Source organism: Misgurnus anguillicaudatus, chromosome 12, assembly GCF_027580225.2.
Source record: "Misgurnus anguillicaudatus chromosome 12, ASM2758022v2, whole genome shotgun sequence".
NCBI lineage: Eukaryota > Metazoa > Chordata > Actinopteri > Cypriniformes > Cobitidae > Misgurnus > Misgurnus anguillicaudatus.
This window is the reverse complement of record NC_073348.2, coordinates 18,064,622-18,084,481: the sequence shown is the minus strand read 5'-3', so window position 1 is coordinate 18,084,481 and position 19,860 is coordinate 18,064,622. Positions and strand designations below refer to the sequence as shown.

At 37.0% G+C, this 19,860-nt stretch overlaps 1 protein-coding gene across 2 annotated transcripts in view; it reads right to left on the bottom strand.

Moving 5' to 3' along the window:
- Positions 1 to 19,860, bottom strand: part of itga1 (integrin, alpha 1) — a 209,372-nt gene that overhangs the window by 165,797 nt on the left and 23,715 nt on the right. For both annotated transcript variants that reach the window (XM_073874049.1, XM_055208986.2), the window contains exons 2-7: positions 16,607 to 16,727; positions 9,888 to 10,003; positions 6,611 to 6,702; positions 6,009 to 6,123; positions 3,064 to 3,185; positions 150 to 298 (exon numbers count right to left, since the gene is read on the bottom strand). In XM_073874049.1, coding sequence (XP_073730150.1) covers positions 150 to 298; positions 3,064 to 3,185; positions 6,009 to 6,123; positions 6,611 to 6,702; positions 9,888 to 10,003; positions 16,607 to 16,727 — 715 coding nt within the window. The remainder of the gene's footprint in view (positions 1 to 149; positions 299 to 3,063; positions 3,186 to 6,008; positions 6,124 to 6,610; positions 6,703 to 9,887; positions 10,004 to 16,606; positions 16,728 to 19,860) is intronic.

Sequence of the window (19,860 nt, the reverse complement as noted above, 5' to 3'; positions counted from 1 at the left end):
TTTAGGCTCTAAAACAAATTCCTCTGTCTGAATAAAAGTTTCATTTGATGTTTGTTTATGTCGCAATTTTTTTTAAAGAACACTTAAATTCATTGTTTTTACTGAGGGCACCTTTCTAAAAACTATTATGAGAGATTAGTTGGACACACCTTGCTGTATCAATGCCAAGAGCCGTCATGGTTTTGTGTCCGGTTTTTTGTGGGATATCAGCAGCTTGTTTAACAAGCTCATGTGTGTTGTCATACTGACTGAGATTGAAGACGTGGCCGACTTCATCTCCATACGACACGATGCCCACCTAAAGACATAAAAATTGACACATCAAGTCTAACATGTGCTCTGGGTGGTCCTTGTGTATACACATCTATTACTCTGCTAAATATCTGGGTGTGTGCTGACTCAAATGTGATGTCATCCTCAGGAAAAAGCTAAGAGGAACATTTATTTAACTGTGGATTATGCGGTATTCCTCCAGCTCAATGTTACAGTATATTTTCCAGCGGTCAAGAAGAATTTAATTCATTAAATATAAAAGCAAGCAATAGTATCTTCATGGAAAATCTGTGTCTTTCTTCTTATAATTTTAGCATCAGCTGATGACAGTACAGCTACATTAAACTAAAGCACTGTTTTGACAAAATACAAATTGCTTTTGGTTTTCCCCCAGGCAAACAAAACATCACATTCAACCACACTAAGTACAACTGTATTTAGTAGTTCACCCCAAAATTATTATTTATTTATTTACCCTTGATACCATGATTTTGCTCTAAAACCAGTAAGACTTATATTTCTTCCATGGAACACAAAAGCTAAGAAATATCATGGCCGGCCTTTATTTTTTAATAGTATAATGATTTGGCATGAAGTATATGTTTACTTTAATGCTGTTAATCCATATGAACAAATACTATAGTATATTAGTATAATATAGTATATATAAGTATTTAAAGTTTAAAACACTGTATACAGACGGTTTCAGCAGTAACAACATAAACAAGCGGCTTTCGTGGTCAACACGTAACTTCCGGTGAACTCTGCTAAGAATAAATAACAAAATGTACTTTAAGCATAGTTTATTTATATAACAAGCATACGGACTACCGGCACATCCGGGAACTTGACTGTAAATTTCATCACCGCCCCTTTTCGGGGGATAAAAAAGCAGCGCTTCCATTGGCTTCCATTCAAAATAGCGGAACAAAGCAACGTTTTTACACAGCCGGCAGGCGTAAATAACTTATGAAATCACTCAGATTAAACATGTTGAGTATTTATCTGTCCATCCTGCCTGCCATAGAGCGTGAAAGATACATTAACACATTTAATTTGGTCAATATAAAAACATGTCCCTTTCATTCTCACAGCATCAAATTTTGTGTAACGACGCCATCCAGTGATTGCTGGAAATATCGCTAAGCCAGTTAGTTGTATGGCTGGACGGAAAAGTGCACTCATTACTCTAAATATAAAGACATAATAAATAAATACGAAGTAACTTTCAAATACGAAGTAAAATCATTCACTTCCCTACTGAAAAATCCAGCTAAAACCAGCATAAGCTGGTAGCTGGTTTTAGTTGGTTTTAGCTGGTTTAAGGTGGTTTATGCTGGTCCTCCCAGCCTGACAAAGCTGGTCATGCTGGTGGGCCAGCTGGTATTCCAGCATGACCAGCTAAGTCCAGCTAGACCAGCTTAAAATGTGACCAAAACACACCTAGACCAGCTTGCTACACCAGCAAAACCAGCTTCCAACACCAGCAAAACCAGCTTAAACCAAGCTGGGGACCAGCTTAAACCAGCTCACCAGCTTATGCTGGTCTTAGCTGGATTTTTCAGTAGGGTTGCTTGCTTCCCTGTTGACTCGATGAGGTACAAGTTTAATGTCCGGGTAAGACACCTCTGGCCAATAGGGAGCGTTGTTACACAAATTTGATGCTGTGAGAATGAAAGGGACATGTTTTTATATTGACCAAATTAAATGTGTTGATGTATCTTTCATGCTCTAATGGCAGGCAGGGTGGACAGATAATTACTCAACATGTTTAATCTGAGTGATTTCATAAGTTATTTACGCCTGCCGGCTGTGCACGAAGGCCGCTCCGTTCCGCTGTTTTGAATGGAAGCCAATGGAACGTCTAGTGCGATTTCCCCCAAAAGTGGGCGTGAACATGTTCAGAGACATTCTATGACGTTGCGCCGGTTGTGCGTATCATTGTGATCAGTGTTTGAATTTTATCAGCTCATTTGCATTTTAAAGGACACACCCAAAACGGCACATTTTTGCACACACCTACAAAGTGGCAATTATATCATGCTATAATAAATTATTTATATGGTATTTTGAGCTAAAACTTCTCATATGTGCTCTGGGGACACAAAAGATTTATTTGACATCTTAAAAAAGTCTTGTACCATGGCCCCTTTAAAAAACTTACTTTAACTGGTAACACCTAAAAACTTACATTTTCTTACTTTAAGTGAAAAAATTCATTTAGCAAAACCTTAAATATTTAAAAAAAAATTACTTACATTTTTTACTTAAAGTGAGAAAATTTAAGTTGAATAAACTTTCTAGTATATTTACTATAGTATTTTTTTCATGTAGATAATTTTGGAGCTTGACAAGCCAACATTTACTTGTATTATATTGAAAAGGGTGACCAGGATATACCTAATATTATATCATTATATATAATTATATTACTTAAGTACTATTTTGCATCTTAATGGTAAATCATTGCATTAGCAGTGCAAAAAGTCATGGGTTTGAACCCAAAGAACACACATGGTGATAAAAATATGCTTTGTAATGCACTATAAACCACTTTAGATAAAAGCATAAGCCGAATGTAAAAATGTTATGTAATTTTAGTTCTGCAGATGATTGAAAGACATTCAGGTTTGCAATAACTTGATGGTGAGAATTGATAAAAAATATTTTTGGGTGAACTATTCCTTTAAGATGCCTTAAAATTAATATTATTTTGTTTTTGTCAATAAAGTTATTGTCAGTGTTATACGGTTCAGCTGTTCATCAATACAACATCCTGTAAAATCTTACTCGGGCGGGTCCAATTTCAATTTTCTGGAGAAACTTGACCAGGAACTCAGTGATATGATTCCAGGGGTAGATGCTGTTGGATCCATCCAGCACTATGACAACGTCCATATCCTGCTTGCACTCTAAAGCATGACAAACCAAAAAACATCATAACTTAATCGCCATCGTTACACTTTAACGTGACAAAGATCAGTATCAAATGTACACGCAAGTGTAAATTCCCACAGCTGTGGTTGACAGCCAAAAAACGCTAGATTTACACAGGAAACACACTCAATGTCATAGTTCAACAAGAATCCAAAGGAAGATGTGCACTTTACGTACAGTAAATGTTACATAACAATGTTGAAAATCAAGATATGAATTCGAAAGTGGCATTGACCTTCTGCTGGCAGAGGAAAGCAATGACTAACTGTGACCTATGTTTTCCAATCACTGCATATGGAGGAAATGTTTCATCAGAGAAGTGTAATGGCTTATATACTGTACTTCTGCTTTGTAAGTTGTTATTATTACATGATTCTCTGGAATACTTGGTCAGTAACAATATTCTGTGCTCATTCAGTGTTGTCCCGAGCAACCAGTTTCCTATATTGTACATAGCTGAGGTCACGCATCACTCCGCATAAAAAATAAATCAAATCAATACTCCATGTGCATTCATGTACTGTAGTAAGTGTGATAATGTACAGTCATACAGTCAATACAGTTTTTCCCTCCTGGAAATGGGACAAGATTTAGTGTTGTTGATATGATACCTCATACGCTGCAGTATGTATGTGTATGTTTATGATGAGTCACTAGTTCTGCTGTAAGTTTAGGGATGTCAATTCTTCTAAACATTCTCCTAACATGGTTATGCAGTGCAGGAAAAGACGACCGGTGGTTTATACGGCTGGAATGTGCTAATGTACACTTGAGCCACGTCAGTGGCGTGACTTCTGAAATGAGGCAGCAAAGTCTCTTCTTAGTGTTTGGCTTCTCTTTAGTCTAAAATAAGTTTATGTTTCAGTTCCAGTAGAATTTTTAGATGGTGTACAGGTCAAAGACCTACGGAAGATCATTTACCACATTCTTAAAAAACAGCCAGTAGGCTACAGGTAGGCTACTACAGTGTAACACTATTGCATGTTTACAGTACATTAAAGGCACTCCACTTTTTTGAAAATATGCTCATTTTTCAGCTCCCCTAGAGTTAAACATTTGATTTTTACCATTTTGGAATCCATTCAGCTGATCTCCGGGTCTGGTGCTACCACTTTTAGCATAGCTTAGCATAATCCATTGAATCTGATTAGACCATTAGCATCGTGCTAAAAAATAACCAAAGAGTTTCGATATTTTCCTATTTAAAACTGGACTCTTTTGTAGTTACATCGTGTACTTAGAGCGACGGAAAATTAAAAGTTGTGGTTTTCTAGGCGATATGTCTAGGAACTATAGTCTGATTCTGACTAGGGATGTTAACAATTAATCGATCTTCGATTAATTGTCGATAAGAATTAAATCGATAAAAATTAACGATTGTCGACAAAGCAAGCACGTGTGTCCGGCGCCTGCGCAAAGCACATACACAGCTGGTGAAAAAATTAAACAAGCGCGAAGAAGTTAAACTAGCCATGATCACAACGATGCTTGATGCCAAACACTCACTTGGGCTTTATAACCTCATTCGAGACGAGGCTGGCTGCTAACGCAACGAAATGGCATCCGTAGTGGATCTGAGAGGTTTCGATGCCGAAAATCTAAACACAGTTAGGATACTGAAAGCAAAGACCCTCTTCAGGGAAGCCTGCAAGATTAGCATAGCAACGCTGCTAATGCTGCTTTACACAGGAAAGGAGACCAGAAGCCGTTTTTAATAAACAGATTAAATGTAAAACTTACATTCTGGCAAGAAACTGTTAAATGTAAACTGTAACTGACTGTCGTTACACTCTGAACGCACACAACATATATCATTGATCATCATCATTACTGGCTGAGGCGCTACACGCTAAACGGATTTTCTAATGGAAGGTTGAAGTCTTCATAATAAGCATCTTTGCTGAAAGTACGCCGCAGGTCTAAAGCTGAGGTGACGACGGGAAAAATGCCCTTTGTGTGCTTCTTGGATATAATTACAACAAGTGATGTATCAACGACTCAGAAAGCAAGGTGAAAAACTAGAAAAATAACACTTGATGATAATGAAAACTTATTTTGTCATGGACACACGGACTTTCATCCGACTGTGCGGAGTGCCCGTTATGAGGCGGAGTTTACTGTGTCTATTAGTCATTTTATTTCATTACGAGATTCAATTGATGATTTTTATCAAAACACCAACTACATTGACTCATTTTACAATCCCACTAGCATGTTATTAGACAAAATAAAAACTTTTAATTTGCGTGAGGAAGCTGGCATTTTTACGCACACTTTTATGTCATTGGCTATATGTCACTGCTGTAATGGCTTATTGCACTATTACTGTTAACGTTTATTTGATTGATTGATCGTTAATTTAAATGATCTTCGAATATGGGAAATTGCATATTTTGACAACCCTAATTCTGACGTAATAATCAAGGACTTTGCTGCTGTAACATGGCTGCAGCAGGCATAGTGATATTACGCACTGCCCGAAAATAGTCCCATTGGTCACTTTTAATAGCAGGTGACTATTTTCAGGCGCTGCGTAATATCATTGCGCCTTGTATTATTAGTCTACCTCATGGGTACATTTGGGTACTAAAGACTATTAGAACCTCTTTGTACCAAATACTAATGCAAATGCTACTTTTTCGCTACCAAATGTATTCATATACAGATAATTTACTGACTTAATTTTTACTTTACACCCAGCTTAATATAATTTCTTAAAAATATTTTCTTATCCAAACGAAGACATTGCCTTCAGTGGTCCCTCAGCAGAACTGTGCCATGTTTGTGTCATACCGTACCTCGTACAGTTGGAGCGATGGAGTTGAGAACTTTGAAGGAGGAGCTCACGTTAGAACAGATGCCTGTGATGTACTGCTGCTTTCCACACATGTATCCATACTGAGGACCACAGGCCTATCACCAGAGAGCAATGAATAAAATGAGAAAGAAGATAATTGAGGAAACTACACAGATTCTGTTCTGTGATACATATCAAATGTCACAAAATCCCAAAGGAATGCTAATGGAATTCCCATTATAACTTGAAGCCAATCTTAATAGGTTTGAATCCTTGAAAACTTCTCCATTTACTTTATTACATAATTACAGTGCATCTTATTTAAATCCTTTTGATCCCATTAGGATTGGTTCCAAATTATGATAAGTTCCATTTGCATTCCTTTGGGATGTTTTGCAATCACACACAGTCGTATCAGTCATAATAATACATCATTAAAAACATTATAACTCTATAATTACAAACATTTAATGGCAAATCATAATATTGCAAAAATCTCTGCTTCTTGATTAAAAGACTAATGTTCATGCTTTATGTGGTCAACACAGTGGCTAAAATAACAGTGTACAGTAAGACATTGCAGAGCGAACAGATGTTCCCTACCAGAAATCCTTTGCCGTCTGGGTTAACCACCAATGTCGTTCCCATAGTCATGTTTTCCTTGACTTCATGTATGTTTGGAATTGTTGTGCTTTCTAAGCAAACCGAAAAATAAGCATTTGAAGAAAAGTCTTATAAAAGAAATCTCTAAAGAAAATCTCCCCAGTACTGTATGATCCCATTACTAAATGGTCAAAAAAATTGTCCAAAGCTAGCACTGAAGCAATACATTTTAACTCTTTCCACGCCATTGACCAGATATCTCGTCAATCAAGAGAAAACACTTCCCCGCCAATGACGAGGATTTCCGTCTTTCCGCAATACCGCTATTATCCACTAGGTGGCAACTTTTTAAACCCAGAAGTATTGCCCTATGGCAAGCGCCTGCATGTCCGTGTCTGTTTTAAAGATCGCTCTGAATGGGATCTCTATGAGAAGTCTGTCACAAAAATGGAATTATCTCTGCTTTTTGCTCAAAATGTGGTGTTTTTGCAGAAACCTACCCATATTCAAAAGCTGATTACAAAAGAACTACTCAAGGTAGGATGAAACGTTTTTTTTTTTTTTTTTTGAAAGCAGAGGGTCTGTTCTTTCATTTGGTATATTGTATGTTTATATATTTGAAGAAGAACATTTTCTGGAAGGCATTAAACTTTGGTGAAAATCATGAAAAACGCTGGCGCTGGCTGGCAACTTTTTTAAAAAAATGCTGGCGTTGAAAGAGTTAAAAGGGTCCTAAAATGTACCATTTGGGCACATTTATGTATACATTTTGTTTCTTTTAGGTACTAGCATGAACTTTTTAGGGGCAAATGTGTACTTTTTGAAAGGGTACCGCCCTAGTGACAACGAGGAACAATTTTTGACCATTTTTTTCTGATAAGTGTAGATCATGTGTTTTATGAATTTCAGACCATAAATAAAAATGGTACAATTATTTCAACTCATGCATTTAACAGGTTAAAGATAATAACGTATACGTATATGTTTATTAAGCACAAACATGGCAGCATTGTACTTAGAATTTGCCCCATGACTCACAGTACAAAGGTAGAAAAATATACAGTCATAAAGAATAAATAAAGAATAGTAAATTATTATAAAAAGTAACAATAAAAATAGTCAGAATTCCTGTCAGATGCTTCCTACATTCAATAAAATTTCTGCTATCATTTACTCACCTTCATGTTGTTCTAAACCTGTATGAGTATCTGTATTCTGATGAGCACAAATGAAGATATTTTGATAAATGATGGTTTGCACAGAGTTGACGATACCCATTGACTTCCATAATAAGAAAAATAATTACTGTGGTCAATCTGTGTGCTTAACTTCATTTATCAAAATATCTTGTTTTGTGTTATACAGGTTTTGAACAACATGAGGGTGTGTAAATGATGACAGAATTTTTATTTTTGGGTGAACTGTCTCTTTAAGGTAGAGCCTTAAAGTAATGAAGGAAGACATGCAACATTGAGTTATCTGGTGAAGGATTATATAATTACGTGTAGGATAGACATTATAATGTTTGTTGATTCACATCCTGTCTGGTCTTCCTTTGTGAGTCAGACATTCATGCAAGGGCTACAAATACACACACACGCAAGCACACACACACATACACGCACACAATTAACGCTACAGGTTTATTAGACCGTCAAACTTAGATAAAAAATGTTTATGCACACTCCTGACATTTTTTGGGACGATTAATTTTATTTAAAGCTGCAATCTGTAACTTTTGCCTCTCTATCGCCACTTCTGTTTGAAACATAAAATTGCAGGTTACCTTATGTACGTCTTCACTATCTTTTTGCGTTACTATCTTTATATTTGTTAAAAAAAAACTGCTCAACTTTACAGCCACAACTTATAAATCTTTTAAGACTGACTTCGGAAGTTTGAGCGAAGGGGGTAGTTCACAGGAGTGATGACGTTATTGCGCCAGAGGTCAAAGTGCTGCAAACTAAGTACTCTTCCGCCATACAATATAGTTCTCATTTTTATCTGCTTAAAAATCGGCACGTTTATTTTGTGCAACCATACTTACTCGTGTAACTACTCATGTATCAGTCTTCAAATAGATAAAACATGGAAGTGTTTGGTGGCTTCTAAATTCATCCCTGTTTGGATCCTAAGGAATGAATGGGGCTAGGCTAAATGCTAACACATTCACGACGCGCTGTACAAAGATTAAGTGTACGCATTGAAAAAAGATAGGTATGTATTAATTCGTCTTAAGCTGAGGTAAGAAAATAGTAAAATATTGAAAACCTGTGGTGTTTTCCTTTAAGGCAGCACTCTTTCAGGTTACTACTGTATATTGCTTAAGCTGATTTGCTCGTTTTGTATAGCATTCTTTATTTTTAGGCAACGTTGCATGAAAAACATCTCCTTAATGCACTATAATGTATGTATTATGTTTAAAAACATAAATGTAAATGATCCATAAGTCAAGGCCAGATTCCTTGAACAGATTTAGCATGAACTGGTTTTGTGCACCATTGTAATCTGTATTAAATTGCAGAATAACATCTCTCGAAAGAGCGAACTGACCGCAGACGTTTCAGCTGTGAGGTTTTCTCAGTACAGTACATCTATACAGACACTTGGTTTATATCAAACCATAAGCACTCACACATCTCTGTAAAGGCGTCTAAATGAAATTACTGTATCACACTTTTTTAAATGTAGATGGTGGGGAGAGAACGTTCATCACTCCTTCTATACTCAAGGTTACTTAAATGTGTGTGATGCATTATTTGATTCAGTGTATAGACTTGTTGACTGTCAATTGCTCTGAAGAAATTAACATGTATCTAGAATTCATGTCAACATGAGAAGCATTCACATTTTTATTACACCTATTTTACTTATTATGTATATTAATAAGTACAAATTGAAGAAGAGAGAAAGACTGACAAAATGTCATTCTTATTCATACCAGGATGCTTTGCACACCCTTTTTGGATTTAGTTAAAGTGAAACCAAAGCGGTGTGTTAGTTAAGGGCGTACTTCGGAAAAACGTCTGCTAAAACCCAGTTTGAGGCTGTCGAAATGCTAATACAGGAAGTATGACACCATTTCAGGCCGACTGAGGTAATGTCTGTTAGATCTTCCTGTAACAGGTTTCCTACTATTCCACAGGCAAATGTAAACACAGACAGTCAACAATCCAGACAGAAAGTACACAGAAATGTACAAAAATAGTCACAATGTCAAAATACATATATAGTAGTCACAACTGAACATGTACAGTACAGAAAAGTCTCCTCTCACCTGCCAAATTGAATTTTTCACACCCAATTTTATTGTTGTTTTGCCCCACAGGGCACCTGTAGACATCTCCAGTCCTATTTGCCGGCTGTCCAGTCAAAGGAGAACCAATGAGAACCCTTTAGAGAAACAACAGAAGGGAAGTACTGTAGTTTATTCCTGACCATAGGAAAACCTTCGGGATTTGTGAGAAAGTGGAAGTTCACTGAGCCAAAGTGCAGTTCATTGATTTGCCAGTTTTCCAGTGGGAAAGAAAAGCATAATAAATATGGCACTGAAAAGACTTTCCTTCTTCACAAGGACAAATACGATTTTCAAGTTAGACAGTTATGATATTGACATGTATATGGTGCCTTTTACCCTTGACACCCGGTGTAATTTATGTACTTTACAGTGTGATAACATTTGTGTTATTTTTTTCTCATGGTTATGTTACGTTCTGTGCTCCATATGAGTGCACTTAGTTAAATAGAGAACACTCGCTGCGATCAGTTTCAAATGTTTTTTTGACAGCAGTGCTAAAACTAGACAAACCTTTTTCAAGCATGTAAACAACTCAAGTCATTAACATTCCTTTTAACAAATGGGCCTTGACACAGTAGTGGACAGAACCAAGACCCCCAAGCAATCTTTCATGGTTAAAAAGCTCAGAACGTTGGCACCAGTCAACTACTACGATTACGAGCAATATGTTCTAGCTCTTTTCTTCAACATTTAGGCCTCAGATGTATTAATTCCTAATGAAAACCTTCTGTGAAGTTTAAAATCTTTTACAATCTATCAAAGGCTTACATGTTTTACATTTATGCATTTAGAAAGGGAGACTAAGATTATATAAGTAAGAACAACACAATGTCGACAATATTTATTCTGTAGGATTTTTGGTAGAATCTGCGTCTAAGGGGACATTTACAAGATAAAAAATGGAAAACCTTTGATGCATTGTAGCTGTTTACTTACATAACGTTGTGAGGGCCCAAAAATGCAAACCTTTGAAGGGACACTTTTCCAGCTCCCCTAGAGTTAAACATTTGATTTTTACCATTTTAAAATCCATTTAGCTGATGTCCGGGTCTGGCGGTACCACTTTTAGCATAGTTTAGCATAATCCATTGAATCTGATTAGACCATCAGCATAGCGCTCAAAAATGACCAAAGAGTTTTAATATTTTTTCCTATTTAAAACTTGACTCTTCTGTAGTTACACCTGTACTAAGACCAACGGAAAATTAAAAGTTGCGATTTTCTAGGCAGATATGGCTAAGAACTATACTCTCATTCTGCCGTAATAATCAAGGACTTTGCTGCCGTAACATGGCTGCAGGAGGTGCAATGATATTCCGCAGTGCACAAAAATAGTCCACTGCTATTGAAAGTTACCAAGGGGACTATTTTAGGCTCTGTGTAATATCATTGTGTGATGCTAATGGTCTAATCAGATTCAATGGATTATGCTGAGCTATGCTAAAAGTGGTACCGTCAGACCCGGAGATCGGCTGAATGGATTCCAAAACGGTAAAAATCAAATGTTTAACTTTAGGGGAGCTGGAAAATGAATTTTTTTTTCTAAATTGGAGCGTCCCTTTAAAAACAGATTTGAAAGTGCAAGTGTCAATATGGTAATAGTCTTTGTGTAATTGACAGTTGTGGCTAGAAGGGATACAGCAAACACCGAAACTTGTGTAATCTTGATGGATGAACGTTGTTTATATCCTTAGCTCTCCCCAAACCTAACCATAAACCCAACTTCTCATGAGATTTCGGTGTTTGTTGTGTTTCTAGCCAAACCGTTGTAACAAAAATACAAATGTGTGAAAACAGTTACGTTATGCGCAAACATCATGTGAAATCGCTAACTACTGGCCTGGCATATGTTATGCATTGTAATGTAATGAAATGAAAATTCTGGGCCAAAATCGATACTGAAAATTATGGATGTACTTTGTCGAAAACTTTTAAAGTAAAAAAATTATAATAACGTTGTCGTCTGTATGCAAAGTTTCCAAAACAAAGAATAAACTTTCTTGTTTTTAATACATTGTTGTATTGCAAATGTACCTTAAAACATTGTGCTTGCTCACAAGTTTATTTTAAACTCAACTTCTCATGAGATCTCCGTGTTTGTTGTGTTTTTAGGCAAACCGTTGTTGACAAAAATACAAATGTGTGAAAATAGTGACGTTATGCCAAACAACGTGTGAAATTGTCAACTACTGGCCTGGCATATGTAATGTAATGTTGTTTTTGTAGAGCCACGTGAATAGGGGTTGTTTTTATTAGTGATGCACCAAAATGAAAATTCTGGGATGAAATTGATACTGAAAATTATGGATGTACTTTGTCAAAAACCAAAAAGTAAGTAAAAAAGTGACAATAAAGTTGTCGTCTGTATGCAAAGTTTCCAAAACAAAGAATAAACTTTCTCGTTTTTAATACATTATTGTATTGCAAATGTACCTTAAAACATTTGTGCTTGCTCACTAGTTTATTTTAAACCCAACTTCTCATGAGATTTTGTGTTTATAGCCAAACCGTTGTTGACAAAAATACAAATGTGTGAAAACAGTGACGTTATGCGTAGACAACGTGTGAAATCGCCCAATACTGGCCTGGCATATGCAATGCATATAAAATGTAATGTTCTTTTTGTAGATCCATGTGAATAGGGGTAGTTTTGAATAGTGATGCACCAAAATGAAAATTCTGGGACGAAATCAATACTGAAAATTATGGATGTACTTTGTCGAAAACTTTTAAAGTAAAAAAGTAATAATAACGTTGTTGTCTGTATGCAAAGTTTCCAAAACAAAGAATAAACTTTGTTGAATAAACTTTTTCGGTGTTTGTTGTGTTTCTAGGCAAACCGTTGTTGACAAAAATACAAATGTGTGAAAACAGTGACGTTATGCCAGACAACGTGTGAAATTGTCATCAACTGGCCTGGCATATGTACTGTAATGTTGTTTTTGTAGATCCATGTGAATATATGGTTTCAGCAGTAACAACATAAACAAGCAGCTGTCGTGGTCCGCACGTAACTTCCGGTAAACTCTACTAAGAATTAATAACAACAAAGTTCTTTAAACGTATATTTATTTATATAACAAGCAAAAAACAACACATATATTACCTAGGAAACCAAAACATTTGTAATTTTTGACGAGGCATTTGTTCAAAAGATCAGTTTAGCAACTAGTCAGACCTTTAAAAAACCGAAACCGGAAGTAAAGTTCGGATCCAGACGTGTATCGTGTCAGCGCACGTGAGATCTATAGAACCGTCTATAGGGGGCGTTTTGATTAGTGATGCACCAAAATGAAATTTCTGGGATGAAATCGATACTGAAAATTAGGATGTACTTTGTCGAAAACTTTTAACGTAAAAAAGTAATAATAACGTTGTCGTCTGTATGCAAAGTTTCCAAAACAAAGAATAAACTTTCTCGTTTTTAATACATTATTTTATTGCAAATGTACCTTAAAACATTTTGCTTGCTTACTAGTTTATTTTAAACTACTCATGACTTCTCATGAGATTTCAGTGTTTGTTGTGTTTCTAGCCAAACTGTTGTTGACAAAAATACAAGTGTGAAAACAGTGACGTTATGCAGAGACAACGTGTGAAATTGACAACTAATGGCCTGGCATATGTAATGCATATATAATGTAATGTTGTTTTTGTAGATCCATGTGAATAGGAATCATTTTGATGCACCAAAATGAAAATTCTGGGATGAAATCAATACTGAAAATTATAGATGCACTTTTTTTAAAAACCAAAAAGTAAAAAAGTGACAATAACATTGTCGTCTGTATGCAAAGTTTCCAAAACAAAGAATAAACTCTCGTTTTTAAAAGAACACTCCACTTTTTTGAAAATATGCACATTTTCCAGCTCCTTTAGGATTAAACATTTGATTCTTACCGTATTGAAATCCATTTAGCTGATCTCCGGGTCTAGCGCTAACACTTTTAGCATAGCTTAGCACAATACATTGAATCTGGGATCAGCTGAATGAAACAGTAAGAATCAACCTAGGTTTAACCCTAGGGGAGCTGGAAAATTAGCATATTTTCAAAAAAAGTGGAATGTCCCTTTAATACATTGTTGCCCTACTGAAAAATCCAGCTAAGACCAGCATAAGCTGGTGAGCTGGTTTTAGCTGGTCCTCAGCTTGGTTTTAGCTGGTTTTGCTGGTGTAGAAAGCTGGATTTGCTGGTGTAGCAAGCTGATCTAGCTGTGTTTTGGTCACTTTTAAGCTGGTCTAGCTGGACTTAGCTGGTCAGACTGGAAGACCAGCTGGCCCACCAAAGGAACAACCCTTGAATAGACCAAGATCTTGTCAAGATTAGCTGTACAAGTCAATCGGGCCACCTGTGAGAGGTTTATATAAAGCTGACTTAAGGTTTCACTGCCTGTGTTTCTCTGGAGGAAACAGATTAAACCTTTACAAGCAGTGTGAAAATGTGCTGGTAGGCCAACGGAGAGCGGAATCACAGATGCTTGATATAACAGATGCTTCGCTGAAGGGAACTGTTTAATACAATAGGGAATCATTTTCATTTGGCTGTAAACCTAATGGATTTAGCAGGCAAGAGCACATTAGCTAGATTTCTTCATTAGAATAAAAGCAATGCCATTACAAATGCAGGCTACATCAGTGCCAGTGCCAGTTCTGACATTATTATGGGATGGTTCTATGTACCGTTACAAAGCTACGAGTATTATTCGATGTAAATTATACAGTTAATATTACAGGTAAAAACAATACAATTGCAGTATTAAAAAGTGAGGCGTTTTATTTATAAAAGTGCAGTGCAGTACTGCAAAGATAATTACCATTTCCTAAAAAAATGGAAGCTATTGGACGGTATACTAATAGTCCCACCACAAACTCAAGCCATTGGTGTACCAGTCAGGCCACTCAAACAAACAGATCACACTTTTATTTAAAGCAGCTAGTAAAGCAGAAGAAACCCAAACAGGCTCAATGGAATTTGCATATTACTGCATCTTTCAGATGGAGTGTCCACTAGAGGCGATTGTTTTTTGTACGTTTTAATGCGGGTTCAACATTACAAAGCAGACAATACTGAACATTACTGGAGTATAATCTTCATGTCATGAATGGCACAGAAATGAAGAACCCAAGCGCAGACAGAACTGGATGCAGGACTTTTATTATACAAACAGAAAAACAAAGGCCCACGAGGGGGAAAACAGGACAAACCTAATAAACAATACAAAGCAGGCTAAACTAACAAAACTAAGGCGCAGTCCACACTTACACGGGTATTTTTGTGACACTTTTAGGCGGTTCGGACGTTCGTTCACTCACACTAAAATAAAACTTAATTTTGAAAAAAACTACGATAGAAAATGAACACATACTAATGAATAAAATGTTTTTACTTCTAACGGGAATAGCTGCGTGATGAAGTGAAACTAAAAGGTTAATAAACACAAACTAAAGCAGATGTTGTAGAGCGTTTGGCGAATGATGATAGATAGCGCAAAAATTGTAAAAATGTATTATTTCCCACTATTAATTACATAACCTTAAAGGAGTGTAACTACTGTAGCATGTAAATAATGCACATAAATAACGTAGAGCGCTCAACAATTATATCTTATCAACAGGCACGTGAAATTTAGCTAGCAGGTTGCTCAAACAACAGGCGGTAGGGTTTCCCAGCTTAGGCGGGCCGCCCAAACTGAAAAGTGCTGCGGGAATCCCTGAGATTATTAAAATACCTGTCTGTCTGTTTATGTAACTTGTCAAAAACCATCACTAACAGATAATAACAAAACAAGGACAAAGCTAAGTTAAAAACCTTTTTAAAGACAAGACATCACATGCATATGACAGGGATAATTTACAAAATGAATCAGCACAAGACAACAAACACAAGGGCATTAAATAAGGGAGCAAATCAAGAGGGGAACAGGTGACAATCATGAAACAATAATAGGATATTTAACGAGGAAACGAGGGGGCGGGGTCAGGGGACGAGACAGAAAGCACATGGCAGACAAAAACACAAACAATAGCCAGTGCTTGCATGCAAAACATGTGGGGGCTGTCATGATCCTGGCACTAGACTAGAGAAACAAGAATAAGAAAGCCAGAAACATGACACTTCAGTTCCTGCTTCATATGTGTGAACCCGCATCAAAACAAAACAAACAAAAACTCCTCTAGTTCCATCGAAAGATGTATTTTAGATTATGCAGAAATGTTTCAGCTCAAAACACCCCACAGATCATTTGTTATAGCATGTCCAAAATGCCCCAAATTTAGGTGGGAGAAAAAATCTGTTTTCATGTACCTGTAAATGCAAATGAGCTACAGCTCCAAACTCCCTCAACAAAAAACAGTGAAGGCTTTTATTCAAATACTGTAGATAGGATTTCTGTGAATATAGTCTGAGACAATATCTGTAGCCGCATTAGCACTACAATGTCCGAACAAACATGTTTAGAAAAGGTTTTGGGTAAAATAAACCATTCAGTCAGTGGCTGTGGGCGGGGCTTTATCAGTGTGACATCACATTAGCAAGAGAATCAAAACAGTGTGTCTAATGAGACTGCTTTGGGATTAAGAAAGGAGAGGGTGAAATGATTCATCATTTTGTTGTTGTGTTAACACACTGCCAACAAACATTCATGTCCAAAAGTGGATTTTGTATAATGTGTGCCCTTTAAACAATAAAGAAACTTACCACTTTCCCTCATTGTTCTCAAACTGTTGGACAGTATATCCAAACATGTCGTCCACCGGTCCACTGAATGACATCTTGTTCTTCTCATCCACATTGAAACACAATAGGCATGGCAGCAGCACTACAAAACAAAGATACATTAATGAATTACATATCTCTCTTGTACTGAACTACCGGTCAGTTTGCGCAACACAGGTCATACAGAAATGTTCACAGCCAATGACTCTTTGAAAATGTTTGCATTTTTTCTGTCTTTCACGATAACCGTACCTACATCTACCTCAAGAAGCAAAACTAAAGTATTTTTTATTTATTCCCCCCGGTTTCACAGACAACTTTCAAGGCTAGTCCTAGACTAAGACTACGTTTACACATACATAGTTATTTTGAAAAACTGAGACATTTACCTTCGTTTGCGCCCTTTGTTTACACGTAAACGTAGAGTTCGCCTCTGAAACCGATCCTTTCTAAAAACTCTGGTCAAAGTGCATATTTTGAAACTCTTCGGCTGCACATTTGCAAGTAAACTGGTTATTTTGAAAAACTGAGACATTTTCCTTCGTTTGCGCCCTTCGTTTACACGTAAACGTAGATTTCGCCTCTGAAACCGATTCTTTCTAAAAAACTCAGGCCAAAGTGGATATTTTGAAAACCTTTGGCTGCACGCTTGCATGTAAACTGAGACAAACTGATGTTTAGGCGGCAACGTCACATTATGCGCCAGAGCTCGCACCTACGTCAAAAGTGTGACATATGTTTACATGTGCCTGCTACTCTGAATGCTTCATGATCAGATTTATGTTCATGCAAACTCGTTTTGTTGTGTTTGTATTTGCAAATACAGCTGCTCCATTATGTCGAGGAGCAGAGACGAGTGCTGGGAGGTCAGCAATTTTACGCGTGTTCGACTTTATGCGCCGCTGCAAGAACCGAAGGCAATGATGTCAACGTACCGTAAGAGCAAGTTGAGAAATCACACGTAGAGGTCTAATTTCGAAGCGCTCTCGCTGTACTTTGACGTCATTGAACACCTACTGCAACAACTCCTCCATCCAACACGAAGAACCAGTCTGCGTCACCACCAGCGCCGCCGGTGATTGGCTTACGTGGGCTTGAGCTTCTCCTGACAGCATATATGCATGAGTCATGTAAATGAACACTTTTCAGAAAACTGACATGTGTGCACAATATTATTTTTGAAACCAGAGAGGTTGAAATGTCCGTTTATGAAAATAGCCGCCCATGTGTAAACGTAGCCTAAAACACGTTTGAGCTGTCTCAACTGAAAATAACTTGCACCTACAGATATGCCAGTGTTATTGATTTGTCTTAAGATACTCACCAGTAACGTATTTTTCTAAGGCAGGTTTATAATTTTTTTAAACATCTTAATAAGTCATGGCTTTAGGTAAGCCTTGTCTGTGAAACCAGACCATTATGTAATTGCCTATTTTGTTTGGTTTTTTATATTTAGTACATTCAGTATATGTTTTTAAAGGTGCAGTGTGTACATTTTAGCAGCATCTAGTGGTGAGGTTACGAATTGCAACCAACTGCTTAGTCCACTGCTCACCCCTCGCTTTTGAAACGCATAGAGAAGCAACGGTAGCCGTCACCCAAAAAACATGTAATTGTCGGAGACAACTTAGTAAAAAAAGTTCTGTAGAAACATGGCGGCACAAAATGGCCACTTCCACGTAAAGGGACCCTTGGTGTATGTAGATAGAAACGTCTCATTCTAAGGTAATAAAAACATAACGGTTCATTATAAAAAGGTCTTTATACATCCCTGATAATATAGTTTTGTATATTATTTTGCATTTCTGTCAAGAGATCCTTCTCAAAATTACACACTGCACCTTTAATATTTTACTTCAATCATCAAAAAAGAGCGCTAAACATGCTTTCAGTAGTGCAGCGTTTGCCAAGTTGTGTGGGAATCAGACATCAATTCAGCAGGGAGCAATACACACAAATACAGTAGTGGGCAGAGGAATTTCACAGAGCAATGTGGGACAGCGGTCCTGACCTTTGGGACAATGTTCTCTTCATGAAGACCACTAGAGTCTGTCTTTTAGCACTGTATATAAAAGAAGAACTAAATATAGTGTTTAATGCCTCCTTGTACCCAGGCCACAGAGAATCCTTTCACATGTTGTGCGCAAAGGAATTTCAGTCATGATTTATTCAATTCTTGAATTTGGAAGGGAATCGTGAAGATTAACAAATCACTGTGGTGTTGAACTTTTTGGAGCTGCCTGAGAACATAAAGAGAGGTGAAACAGAAAGTCAGTTGTCCTCACTTATGTCCATTGTTGATAACCGTCATGTTTCCAGCTATTGGATGTGGAATAATATGCACGCCAGTCTGAGAATTGCACGTCATAGAGAGGGATTTATGTTTTCTGCTAATGCCAGAAGTCTCAGAAGAGGAAACAGAAGAGCCTGTGTATGTCCATGGACACGCCTTATAAGAATGTCCACAAGCAAATTAACATGAAATAAGATTTCCAGTCAAGCCTCCAAACCATGTCGTGTTTTTTTAAAAGGGTGTGCGTCAGGGTACACCATCTGAGACATCGTCTCACACTAGGAGCCATTTGTGCATACTCTATGATGAGCAATTCGAGAAAACAGGAAAAGGAAGATCAAGATGCTGAAGAAGACAAATTAGCACCACACTGATCAAAGACACAATGAACAGTGGATGTTTTCAGTCAGAGATTCTTAACCTTTTTTAACAAATACCCTCCAAGTATCTCCTATCATGTTGCTTTTAAACTTTTCCATAAACTTCGTACCACTGTAGGTTTGTGTTCTCACTTATGTCTGCACAGACAACTACTGTAGGCAAGTTGGGTTAAGCCCCGCCTCGATCTCTCTCTCTCTCAGAAATAAAATGTAGAGAGAGAGAGAGAGAGAGAGGATATGGGTTAGTTTTATGTTTGCAGTTTTTTATCATTTATACATGAAAAGCAATAAGTACCCTAATGATGACCTGTTTTTGTGTTTTTCTTAAAAAATTATAAAAAATGATTTCCGAATTCGCCACACCCTTCTGTTGACAACCACTGAGTTAGATAAACCCAAACCATTTCCTCTGCAATCTAGACAAAACCAGTGCAAGAAGAAGAAGGTACATGTCATCTCAAGAGTTTTGTTTTGGATCAGATTTGCCATATAAACAGATCTGTCAGATAAACAGAATACACTTTTTTACCAATCCACACATAACCAATGTTTTGGAAAGCAAG